Source organism: Nyctereutes procyonoides, unplaced genomic scaffold (genome assembly GCF_905146905.1).
Source record: "Nyctereutes procyonoides isolate TBG_1078 unplaced genomic scaffold, NYPRO_anot_genome, whole genome shotgun sequence".
NCBI lineage: Eukaryota > Metazoa > Chordata > Mammalia > Carnivora > Canidae > Nyctereutes > Nyctereutes procyonoides.
Genome location: NW_026575033.1, coordinates 16,425,191 through 16,438,441, shown reverse-complemented (window position 1 = coordinate 16,438,441; position 13,251 = coordinate 16,425,191). Strand labels below are relative to the sequence as shown.

General features: G+C 37.1%; 1 protein-coding gene and 1 pseudogene across 3 annotated transcripts in view; one reads left to right on the top strand and one right to left on the bottom strand.

The window, feature by feature from the left end:
* ALG5 (ALG5 dolichyl-phosphate beta-glucosyltransferase) overlaps nucleotides 1-13,251 on the top strand; it is a 47,968-nt gene that overhangs the window by 20,788 nt on the left and 13,929 nt on the right. For all 3 annotated transcript variants that reach the window (XM_055317356.1, XM_055317358.1, XM_055317359.1), the window contains one exon: nucleotides 6,956-7,015. In XM_055317356.1, the coding sequence (XP_055173331.1) occupies nucleotides 6,956-7,015 (60 nt within the window). The remainder of the gene's footprint in view (nucleotides 1-6,955; nucleotides 7,016-13,251) is intronic.
* LOC129504589 (stress-induced-phosphoprotein 1-like) lies at nucleotides 7,818-12,080 on the bottom strand (annotated as a pseudogene).

Here is a 13,251-nt window from a genome sequence, read left to right as displayed (position 1 = left end):
GGCTCCCTGCCTAGAGCCTGCTTTTCCCTCTGCCTGTGTCTCTGCCTCTCTCTATCTCTCTCTCTCTCTCTCTCTCTCTCTCTCTCTCTCTCTCTCTCTCTCTGTCTCTCATGAACAAATAAATAAAATCTTAAAAAAAAAATTCACTACTTCACTTTATATTCTAAGTTTTCCATTTCTGCCCACATTGGCTAAATAGGACTAATTCCACTATCTGACTATTCTTTTACCAATTTCTAAATTGTTGCAACTTTATTTCTATATATCTACCTCATTTGGAGTCAGGTTTGCCTTATGGAGTACCTGTGTCAATTTCCATTTCCACTTCATTTATGTTTCTTAACTTTGGGTGTGGGATTCAAATGCATCTCGGTTCAAATTGCATGTGACCTTGGGCAAGTTAATCCATCCACCTCATTTTCCTCATCACTGACATAGGGACAATGAGCCTAATAACTTCATAATCCTGAGAGAATTATTAAAATGTTTTAAGATATGTGGTCAGGTGTTTAGCATGTGTTCAGCACTCAATAACCATTATCTCTAATTATTAACATTAGTCTTTGCTGAGGGAATTATTAAAATGTTTTAAGATGTGTGGTCAGGTGTTTAGCATGTGTTCAGCACTCAATAACCATTATCTCTAATTATTAACATTAGTCTTTGTGCTTGATTTTCAGAGAGGATTCTTATGTCACTGTTTGTAATTGATCATATAAATTAGATCTACCTAGTTCTTCTAGTCTGTTCCTTCTCTCCCATGAATTGTATGGAAATACTTAAATGGAGAAGTACTAGATGAGAGAAATTCTGATTGAGCATTTCTTTCTAGAAGACAATACAGTACCACTTTTTGCCACTTTTAAAAGCTAGCTGTTGGGGATCCCTGGGTGGCTCAGCAGTTTAGCGCCTGCCTCTGGCCCAGGGCGTGATCCTTGAGGCCCTGATCCAGTCCCACATCAGGCTCCCTGCATGGAGCCTGCTTCTCCCTCTGCATGTGTCTTTGCCTCTCTCTCTCTCTCTCTCTCTCTCTCTCTCTCTCTCTCTCTCTCAATTTTTTTTAAGGATTTTATTTATTTATTCATGAGAGACACAGAGAGAGAGGCAGAGACACAGACAGAGGGAGAAGCAGGCTCCATGTAGGGAGCCCGACGTGGGACTCGATCCCGGGTCTCCAGGGTCACGCCCTGAGCTGAAGGCAGATGCTCAACCACTGAGCCACCCAGGTGTCCCATCTCTCTCTCTTTCTCTCTCTCTCTCTCTCGAATAAATAAATAAAATCTTTTAAAAAAAATAAAAGCTAGCTGTCACAGTAAATGAAGTATTCATTTTTCAATACCCACAAAAAATTAGCAACACTCTAAAAGCAGCTTAAAAGAAAGACACTCCATGTTTACAAACATTTTCTAATATGAGCAATTTTAAAAGCAGGAATATCTTTTCCTAAAGAACAGCTAACTGTTCTAAAAGCTATTTAGATGTATTCCTTGCAATATTGAGGACAGTACCAGGGATTCAATTCTTATATATGAACTGCAGAAATACAAACTTCTTCTAAAAGCTTTTAGGGACTTAGACTGAGAGAAAAAGATTTTAAATGAAAGCTTTCATTTGTTTGTTTTTAGTTTAATGAAATGACATTTTATTTTTATATTTTAATTAAATGACATTTTAATTCTACTCAGTGTCTGAAAGGTGGGAGGAGGTCCTTTATTTTTTTTTTTTAATAGTAACATTACTGCTCTTTTTGGATTTAAAGTTGAATCTTATTTGCCATACACTGTCTGAACTTTTTACATGGTTCTTAAGAAAAGTATTCTCTCTCTTCCTGAGCAAAGTACCTCTGCCAGAAAAAGGAAAGAAATTATTCTACTACTAAATAGTAGGGAAAGTAGGTAACACATAATTTCCAAAAGAAAATAAAATAGACACTAAAATTTCCCCAAAGTTTCTTTTTATTAAAAAGAAAAGGAAATGAGATCACATATGGTTATATTTTCCCCTTATAAAATTAGGAAATTGAAAATGAGAATAATTAGAACTGGCAAAGATTTGATGAAGTAGTCAATATTATGCCCATTTAATGGAAATATAAAGAGCCTTTTAAAGAATAATTTGGCCATATATATTTAAAGCATTCATACTTTCAATTTAGTATTCTACTTCTATGACTTTTTCCAAAGAAGGAAATCCAAATCCAAATAGAGTTTTATTATATTCAAAGATATTCTTTTGGGTACCTTTCTAAAATCATGAAATTAGAAATTGTAAACACAGACAAACAAGTGAAAATACGGTACATCTTTATGATGAAATATAATATTGCCCTGACTATTGACACAAAAAAGAAAGACATGCAACCCTGCTATGATAAGTTCTTAAAAAGTAAACCTGAATTTTATCAAGCTTCTAACAACCAGTTTACAGGAAATACAAGGGACAGAGAAGCATGGTAAATGTCACCAGGGTGGGTACAGTCAGCAAAATCCAAAGTCTAGGAAGGTTTACAAAATAAGTTACATAGTTTATTCAACAAATAATTTATAAGAAAAAAAATAAACAGAAGTAGGGGAATCCACAGGTAAAAGAAACATCAGCCAACTTGTAAGAATTTTACTCGGTTTGATTCAAATAAACTGAATGCATTTAAGAGGTAATTGGACAAATTTGAAAACTGTATCTGATGATATTAAAGAATTATTAATGTTTTAGTTTTGATGGTGCTTTTGTAACTGACATATACAGCAATTTATAGTATGTGATGCCCAGAATTTGTTAGGTGGGATAGTGTTGAGGGGCTTTAAAAGGAAGCAAGATTGGCCATGTATTGTTTTTATTTTTCATTTTATCTTTTTTTAATCTATTGATAATTATTGAGCCAGACTATGGATACATGGGGGCTTCATTTTCCTATTCTCTCTCTTTTTTTTTTTTTTTTAAGATTTTATTTATTTATTCATCAGAGTCAGAGAGGCAGAGACACAGGCAGATGGAGAAGCAGGCTCCATGCAGGCAGCCTGATGTGGGACTAGATCCCGGGTCTCCAGAATCACGCCCTGGGCTGAAGGTGGCGCTAAACCGCTGTGCTACCTGGGCTGCCCTTTCTCTGCTTTATGTATTGTTTGAAAATACCCATAATAAAAAGTTGAAAAACAATGAACTTGAATAAAGAAATTTTTAGATTATTTTAAGTGAAAAAGAGCTGATATGTAGATGAATTTCAGCTACAGTTTTAAATGCAGAGGGGAAAAAAGAACTCAAGGAAAAAATAAAATACTATCAGTGCCTTCTTTTAGGTAGGGAGATTATACGTGACTTTTTATAGTAAAGTTATATGTAAATTTAGATGCTTGCCTTTTTTTTTTACAGTATGCACTTTTTAATTTTGTTCATTTTGTTGAATAGTTCAAAAGTCAAATGGTACAAGAAGATAAACAGTGAAAGGAGGCAAGCCCTTCATTTCTGAATCACCCAATTACTCTTACTCTCAGAAGTAACCAGTGTATTTATTTCTTGTGTATCCTTCTAGAAGATGTGTATTTGTATTCTTTATTTAAAAATGCAAATTGAGGGACGCCTGACTAACCGTGGATGGCTCAGCAGTTGAGTGTCTGCCTTTGGCTCAGGGTGTGATCCTGGAGTCCTGTGATCAAGTTCTACATCAGGCTCCCTGCATGGAGCCTGCTTCTCCCTCTTCCTATGTCTCTGCCTCTCTCTCTGTCTCTCATGAATAAATAAATAAAATCTTTTTTTAAAATGCAAATTGTAACACTATTTACTGTTCTATTCCATTTAACAATGTACTCTTGGGACACTTGTTCAGTGTCTGCCTTTGGCTCGGGTCATGATCCCTGGGTCCTGGGATCAATGCTTGCATCACGCTCCATGCTCAGTGGGGAGTCTGCTTCTCCCTCTGCCTATGTCTCTGCCTCTCTCTCTCTCTGTGTCTCTCATGAATAAATTAAATCTTTAAAAAAAAAAACAATGTAACATGGGGATTGAGCCATATTTATACAGCAAACTTGCTTCCTCATTCTTTCACAGTGTCATAACTAATGCCTTTGGATAGACATACAGGTTTCCCACTTCAGACAGCACTGAAATGATTAACCCTGTGTGAAAGTCCTTTCACACATCTCTAAGTTTTTACCCGAAGAATTCCTAGTTGTGGAATTGCTGAGTCAGACTATAAGTATATTTGTAATTTTGATAGTTTTCACATTGCTGTCTGCAGAGTGTGTAGGCACCATATTGTAAACACTGATAGGTTTTATTTGCGTTACTTTTGGGATACATGTGATTAAGGATGTTTTCAGTTGTTTAAGAGCTATTTTCACTTCTTTTATGAACACTCTGTTTATAAACTTTGCCTCTTTTCCAACTGAGTTCTCGGTACTTTTTAAATAATTCATAGGGGTACTTTAGCATTTTGGAAATTACCCTCTTGTCTGTAATATAAATTACCAGAATTACCCCCAATTTATATGTCTTTTAATTTTGAATGTGCTTGGATTTTTGTTTTGCCATGTAATTTTCAAAAAATTTATTATCAAATTGATTTAACTTTTCTTATAGATTTCATGTACTTATGTTGTCCTTGAGATCATTTTAAAAATCATTCCTGGGATCCCTGGGTGGCGCAGCGGTTTGGCGCCTGCCTTTGGCCCGGGGCGCGATCCTGGAGACCCAGGATTGGATCCCACGTCGGGCTCCCGGTGCATGGAGCCTGCTTCTCCCTCTGCCTGTGTCTCTGCCTCTCTCTCTCATTCTGCATGACTATCATAAATAAATAAAAATTAAAAAAAAATCATTCCTGATATTTTACACTTAAATACTATTCAGTATGAGACTCAGGTTCAACTTAATTTGGTTTCCAAGCAGCTACCCAATGTCCCACAGCATTTATCAGTTCATCTTTTCCCCACTGATTGAAAATGTCATCTTTATTGTATCTAGATATCCGTGTGTGTGTGTGTGTGTGTGTGTGTGTGTGTTTCTAGTCTTTGCATTCTATTCTAGTCCATGAATTCATCTATTAACATTCTAGTACTTTAGTTTTAATTATTATAGCTTATACTATATATTAAATCCCTTAAGGCTGGTCCTTCCTCATTATTAGATTTTTCCTGGCTCTTCTGATTCTTTATTTTTCAATATTAAGTCTTAGAAATTGCTTATCTAATTCAGTGAAAAATTATTTTGACATTTCTATTAGTATGGACTTAAATATTAATTTTAAGGAGAATTGATTTTTGATACCGTCATCACATCTTCTCATTCATGATCATGGTATGCCTTTCTTTGTGCTGGATTCTTTTGTTTCTCTTGGTAGCATGTACATGTTTTCTTTACTTAAGATATTGCCACATTTTTGTAAAGTTTATTTCTAAGATTTTTCTTTCTTATGGATGTTACAAATACTGTCTCCATTATGTTTTCTGATTATTGTTTGTATATATGAAGACTAATTGTATATATATGTGTATATATATATATATATATATTCATATATTCATTTTATGCCCACTCATCATCTTAAATTTCCTTAATGTTTTTCAGTTGATAATCTTGGGTTTTCCAGAATGTAACGGTTATGTATAATCATACCATTTACAGATACCATTTTTCTTTTTTTTTTCTTTTTTTTTTTAATTTATTTTTATTGGAGTTCAATTTGCCAACATATAGAATAACACCCAGTGCTCATCCGATAAAGTGCCCCCATCAGTGCCCGGCACCCAGTCACCCCACCCCACCCCCACCCTCCTCCCTTTCCACCACCCCTTGTTCGTTTCCCAGAGTTAGGAGTCTCTCATGCTCTGTCTCCCTCTGATATTTCCCACTCATTTTCTCTCCTTTCCCCTTTAGTCCCTTTCACTATTTTCTATATTCCCCAAATGAATGAGACTATATAATGTTTGTCCTTCTCCAATTGACTTATTTCACTCAGCATAATATCCTCCAGTTCCATCCACATCGAAGCAAATGGTGGGTATTTGTCGTTTCTAATGGCAGAGTAATATTCCATTGTATACGTAGACCACATCTTCTTTATCCATTCATCTTTTAATGGACACCGAGGCTCCTTCCAGTTTGGCTATTGTGGACATTGCTGCTAGAAACATCGGGGTACAGGTGTCCCGGCGTTTCACTGCATCTGTATCTTTGGAGTAAATCCCCAGCAGTGCAATTGGGTCGTAGGGCAGATCTATTTTTAACTCTTTGAGGACCCTCCACACAGTTTTCCAAGTGGCTGCACCAGTTCACATTCCCACCAACAGTGCAAGAGGGTTCCGCTTTCTCTACAACTCTGGAAAATGAACCAAGGGTGGTAGAAAGGGAGGTGGGTGGGGGGTGGGGGTGACTGGGTGCCGGGCACTGATGGGGGCACTTGATGGGATGAGCACTGGGTGTTATTCTATATGTTGGCAAATTGAACACCAATAAAAAATAAATTAAAAAAAACTTATTAAGTCAACACCCAAGAAAGATACCATTTTTCTAATACCACTACCTTTTCCTTCCAATGACCTTAATATATTTTTAATCAGAAAAATCATTTAAAAATATGAATTTTCAAGTAGTACATGTCCCTGATATTTAGCTCAGAATATTATCCTCTTATTAAGTATAATTGGCTTCTTGAAGCTGTACATACTCTGAACACCTAAGTAAACCTTGAAAGATTTTAATGTGGGATCCCTGGGTGGCTCAGTGGTTTGGAGCCTGTTTCTCCCTCTGCCTGGGTCTCTGCCTCTCTCTCTCTCTCTGTCTCTCATGAATAGATTAATAAAAATCTTTTAAAAATAAATAAATAAAGATTTTAATGTGACCTTAAAAAAATAGTATCTAAAAAGAGATGACTTGGATTGAAAATATTTTTATTAATGATATTTAATTACTGATATTCAAATACAATATTCAAATACTGAAAAATCATTTTATTTTTCTTCAGGAACAAATGGCTATTGCATGTGGATCTCGAGCTCATTTGGAAAAAGAATCAATTGCTCAGGTGAGGCTTTCACTAACTGGCATGGATCAGCAGATTATTTTTCTTTTCATACTTATTAGCAAAAAATAAGCTTTCATATTTAATCTCATAAAAATGAGTTTCCTTTCAAAGGAATTTTTTTATTATTGGAAAGTTTGTGAAAGATTAGCATGTTTAGGAATTGAGTTTTTGGGTTTTTTTAATAAGTATACAAAAAGTATGTAGACTTTACTTTGACTTCAGATGCAAACAGCTCTTTTTATTTATTTATTTATTTATTTATTTATTTATTTATTTATTTATTTATTTATTTATTTTTTAAGATAAAAGACAAGAGTCCCCATTCAGTTCTAATATAAAACAAACTTTTCTAAATGATGGATTTGTGAGCCATCGACTTGCCTTTAGTTTTTCTGACATTGGCATACTTCAAGTACTATATTTTGGGTTTCATTTAAAGTATTTTATCTTTTTTTTTTTAACTTTATTCCTTTTAGAAAAGTGCTGTACTTTAAAACTGAACAAATTGTGACTACCTTCACCATAGACCTTAAATTCTTCATTTTGTTATTTGTATATTAGGCTAGAAAAGCTGGAGTATATTGGGAGGAAAAAATATATTAAGGAATTATTATGTGTAATTTTTAAAAAATTATTTTATTTATATTTTCACTTAAATATCTGGGTCCAGTGTGTCAAGCCCAGTAATTGTCCATTATATTCTCTTTTTTTTTACATATATGTATATATATAACCACGCCCGATTGGCTTGTTTTATTGGAGAAGGGCATGTGGAGTTAACAACATGAGGACAATTGGGACCTGTGGTCGGGGCAGAACAGCATCCCCTCCCCATACATGCCCACTGCCCCAAATAAAAAATAACCAACTATGGGAGAGCAGCTGAGACAGTGACTGAAGTTGGGGAAGGGAACAGGGAACCCAGGGGACAGCGGAAGAGACCATGCCTGTGCTGGGAGTGCCCAGAGGCAGCGGCAGTGCGAGTAACATGAGTACGAGTCTCTGTGTCTTCCACATAGGTCTATATAAATATATAGAGAGAAGTTGTTCACTTTCCCCTGCTCTCCCCTCTGCTCTGTGGGGCTTGCCGCCGTCCCAGCTCCTCTTTCCACATGAGGGCGAAGAGAAGGGGATGATGAGCAAGTCATCACCGAATTGTAATCAGACCCACATCCATCAGCTTCTGGATCTTCTGTGTTATTACAGGATTTTTTTAAGTGTTCGCTGAGTGCCTGAGGGCCCTTCTGCATCTGCTCCAGGATAAGCCGCATGGCCGGGTCACTCATTATCTGCTGCACCTCAGGGTCAGCCATGGCCTGTCGCTTCATGTCTTCGGGGCTATTGTGGCGGTTGTACTGGGCCATCATACAGTGCTGGTAACTGTCTGCTGCTTCCTTACAGTTGGAGTCCAGATCTAACGCCTTCTGGTAGACATTCATGGCTTTTGTGTAGTCCTTCATTGCCTCCAGGGCAGCTGCTTTCCAAGTGTACCCCTTGATGAAGGCCGGCTCTAGCTGGATACATTCCTCACAGTCCTTGAGCGCCAGCTGAAACTCCAGGAGTTTGGTGTAGCAGGCAGCTCGATTGCTGTACAATTTGGCATCTTTTGGATTCCGTTTGATGGCTTCTGTATAATGCTTCATGGTCTGGGGATAGTCCCCTTTCTGAAAACATTCATTGCCTTTGTTCTTCTCCTTCAAGGCCAGATCTGGGTTTATGTAAGCCAGCCGCTCTTGCTCCTTCAGAATTTTCTCTGCCTGTTGGCATTTCTTGAGCACATCTGGGGTCCGGTGCTCTGCCAAAGACTTGTTATAGAAATGGATGGCAGCCTTGTACTTTTCTTCCTTGAAGTAGGAGTTGCCAATTCGAGCATAAGCTTTGGCAATCTGTGATAGTCCCAGTTTTCTCGCCCCACTTCGATGGCCTTCTCACAAAGCTCCCCGCATTTACAGTAGTTGCCCTTCTCGAAGTACATGGCTACTTGATTGGTCATGTAAGTCATTTTGGTGGGGTCCAGGTCCTTGGCTCTGTCATAGTGCTTCAAGGCTGTGTCAAAGTCTTTCTTCTTGTAGGCTTCGTTCCCTAGCTCTTTCTCTTTCAGCGCCTGCTTCTTATTCTCTGGAAGATCTTCTTCCATTGGCTCTGGCTTGGTGTCCTTCCTGGGAGGATGAGGTGGGGGAGGTGTTCCAACTTCCTCCTCCTCATCCATACTGCCCAGATCCACACCCAGCAGGACGCTCAGAGTAGTCTAGTCATAATCCGGGGATCTTGCAGTTTCATGCCCAAGTCAGATGGCTTGTTTCGTAGTTGCTCTATCAGCTCCTGGTAGGTAGGAGCAGCGAGCAGTGTCCTTGTCCTGCGATCACTCTCCAGTTTCTGTTACAGATTGGGCATGTTGAAAGGGTTCATGAATTTCCATTCTGCCAACCGAGCCTCCATATTCTATAAGCCCTCTTTGAGCTGAGGATTATTTGCTTCATGTTTTAAACCCTCTTCGTAGATTTGCTTGGCTTCTTCAAATCGGTTTAAGAACTCAAGGGCTGCAGCCTTCCTCGAATAACCGTTGCCCCAGTTGGGCCTTAAGTCCACTGTTTTGCAGCCATCCTCATAAGCCTTCTGGTAGTCCCCTTTCTTGGTGTATGCTGCGGAGTGATTGCTACAGAGCGCATGGTTTTGGGGATCTAAGGATCTAACTTAATGGCCTCAGAGTAGCACTGCAGTGCGTCATCATTGTTGCCCACACTCAAGGCCTTAATGCCCTTCTCTTTCAGCTCATTTACTTGCTCCATAGCCCATCCTGGAACCCCGTTGAATCGACTCCGTCCGCTACGCCTTCCCAACCTGTCCATTATATTCTTAATAGTTCATCTACTAGAGTGGTCAAATAGATAAAAAAAAAAAAAAAAAATAAGGCAGTATTTTTTAATGCAAGGTCAAAATTACCTGGGGAGTTTTGTTTAGTTTTAACATGCATATTTCTAGCCAGTCCTAGACACACTGAATCAGATTATAGGGATGAACCAGGAATCTATATTTTTAATAATTTCCCAGGCCAACCTTACGCATACCAGAGTTTGAGAACTAACAGAATAAAAGGCTAAATCTTTCCCTCGATTCTGAAATAAGATGCAAAGAAATTACAATTTTTTTTAACATACACTGATGGCAGGGTCATAGAACCTCTTAAGGATTATGCTCAAGTGTGGAAACCTAGACTCTTAAGAAATCAGTTATTTTAATGTCTTCTAATCTAATCCAGTGTTCTCTGCCTCTGTGGACTCTTAGTGATATTTGAAAAAGATAAGCTATTAACCATAGAGAATATCATATTCCTAGAAATTTAAAATTGAAAGATTGCTTAGAGATTAGCTAGTCCAACTTCATCAGTTTGCTGATAAATAAGGGATAAGGAAAGGAAAAGTATATGTCCAAGATGTTTACATTATTTTGTAATTATAAAATAATAAACTATAAAATACTAAATTTTAAAGATAGAAAATATAAATAGATATTTCTCCTGGATAGAATACCATGCAGCCAATAAAACAGATGACCATGGAGACTATATAATAACATTGGTGTTTTTTGTTGTTGTTGTTTTTTAAAGATAGATAGATAGATAGATTTATTTATTTATTTATTTATTTACTTATTTATTTATTATAGACATAGAGAGAGAGAGAGGTAGAGACACACACAGGAGGAGGGAGAAGCAGGCTCCATGCAGGGAGCCCGACGCAGGACCCGATCCCGGGACTCCAGGATCGTGCCCTGGGCCAAAGACAGGCGCTAAACCGCTGAGCCACCCAGGGATTCCCACATGGGGTTTTTTTAAACAAGTATCCAAAAAGTATGTAGACTTTACTTTGACTTAAGATGCAAACAGCTCTTATTTATTTATTTTTTAAGATACTAGAGTCCCCATTCAATTCTTAATATAAGACAAACTTTTCCAAATGATGCATTTGTGAACCATTCAACTTGCCGTTCAATACCCATTCGATACCCAAAATATTAAGTTGTATGAGAAAAAAAGAGTATGGGATTGTAAATACAGCATAATTATTTATGCAAAAATATCGGTAAGCAAAATCACTTAAGACTAGGCTGGTATTTAATGGTTTTATGTATAATTTTTTTTCTTTTAAAAAAACATAATAGGAAAAAAGATAATCTATTTGGTGAAGGAAAAAAAGATACGGCAAAATAGGAAGCAAGAGAGTAATTAGAAAGTTAATGAAATAATCTCTAGGCAAGAGATAGTTGGGACCTATATTTAGGTTCCAAATATTTATATGGCGGCAGTAGAAAGGAACCACGTTTTTGTTTTTGTTTTTAATGGTGTAAATTCTTTTCACTTAGAACTTCCATTAGTTGAAAACTCTGAATTTTTCCTAGTGATAGTAGTTAAATAAGGCTGTGCTGTGGTCTAAATTTCCTTTTTATCTAGTGCTGCTTTTAGCTAGACCTGAAGGGATCTATCCCAGGATCTTTGTATTTATCATTTATTTTGTCATCCGTTCATCTGTTCCTCCATCTCTAAAACTTAGTGATTGATTTAGAGCCTTTGAAGCCCACAGAATCAGGGCAGCCCCGGTGGCGCAGCAGTTTAGCACCGCCTGCAGCCCAGGGCATGATCCTGGAGACCCTGGATTGAGTCCCACGTCAGGCTCTCTGTATGATGCCTGCTTCTCCCTCTGCCTGTATCTCTGCCTCTCTCTCTCTCTCTCTTTCTGTCTCTATGAATAAATAAATAAAATCTTAAAAAAAAAATCTTGAAGCCCACAGAATCAGCTGCTACACTATAGAAAGGAAGGAAAACTGATCCACTGGTGAGAAACCAGCAGTTGTCTACTGCAGATGTTACACATGACTGCTCCCCTGTAGGTTTGTAGTTCAAGTAGTCCTGCTTACTGTCATAGAACCCTGCCTACCTTAGAAAAGGTCATCTCCACCTGCCACGTGTGGAAGAAAGTGCAGTGCAGTATGGTGTTCTCTTCCTGAACCACTCCAGGTTTCTCTTAAGGTGCTGTATACAATATAAACCTTTGCATGGTGATCAGTCTGCGGACAGTGAGGAAATTATAAAAGAATTAATTAATGAAGAGGGATCCCTGGGTGGCGCAGTGGTTTGGCGCCTGCCTTTGGCCCAGGGTGCGATCCTGGAGATCCGGGATCGAATCCCACGTCGGGCTTCTGGTGCATGGAGCCTGCTTCTCCCTCTGCCTGTGTCTCTGCCTCTCTCTCTCTGTGACTATCATAAATAAATAAAAAAAAAAAAATTAAAAAAAAAAGAATTAATTAATGAAGATAGTGAACAGCAACTTCAATAGCTTAATTGCATAGTTTTCAGATCTCTCTATCCTGAATACTTTCAGACATATTCTCTGTTAATCCTACCATCTGTTCTGCTCCCTTGGAAGACAAACATGATACAGCTTCTCTGGAGTCCTTACCATCTTCAGTGAATCTGTATGCCACATGTTCTTTATAACAGTTATACCAGGGATGTTTATATTGTCTGAGTATTCTTGCACTTACCATTTTTAAAGGATTCAGAATAGAATCCATTAGTGTTTATTTGATGTCTTCAGATTTTCTTTAAAGTCTTAGCTTAAGTTTTGGGACTTCTTTGAATTTATTTTAAGATAATGAAAGTACCAGTCAGCTTTAAATTTCACCTTAATTCCTTGTTTTCATTTTATCCACATTAGATTATTATTAATATTAAAGCAGTGAATTTTTTTCATATTTTTAAATGTCTACTTCAGAGGTTTATGTATTATTACTTTATGACTTTGTTAGTTTTATTGAACTAAGTCTGTTCCATAATATATTTTAGATGTCTTGTAAATTTTAAGATATTTTGCAAGGTTATAAAAAGTAAAGGGAGATCTTATTGTTTGTAGTTTACCTTGTTGTGCTTTCAATATGTCAGAAATCAAATAAGGTCCTCATGTGATCCCCATGTGTTTCTGATTTTTAAAAAATAACCATTATCCTAAAGCAAATAAAAATTTTCTATTAAGATCCAAGCAAAAATAGTCATAGAATATTTTCATCTGGTAACTAGTAAGCACATCTAAATCGCATTAAAAATCATTCAAGAATAGTTTATAGGCATTATTTTTTCTACCTTTTAATTTTAATTTTTCTATCTTTCGATTTCAATTTTTCCTTTCCTAAAGCATAAATGCTCTTTTGGAGGTTTAATCAGTCAACCAGCATTTATTGGA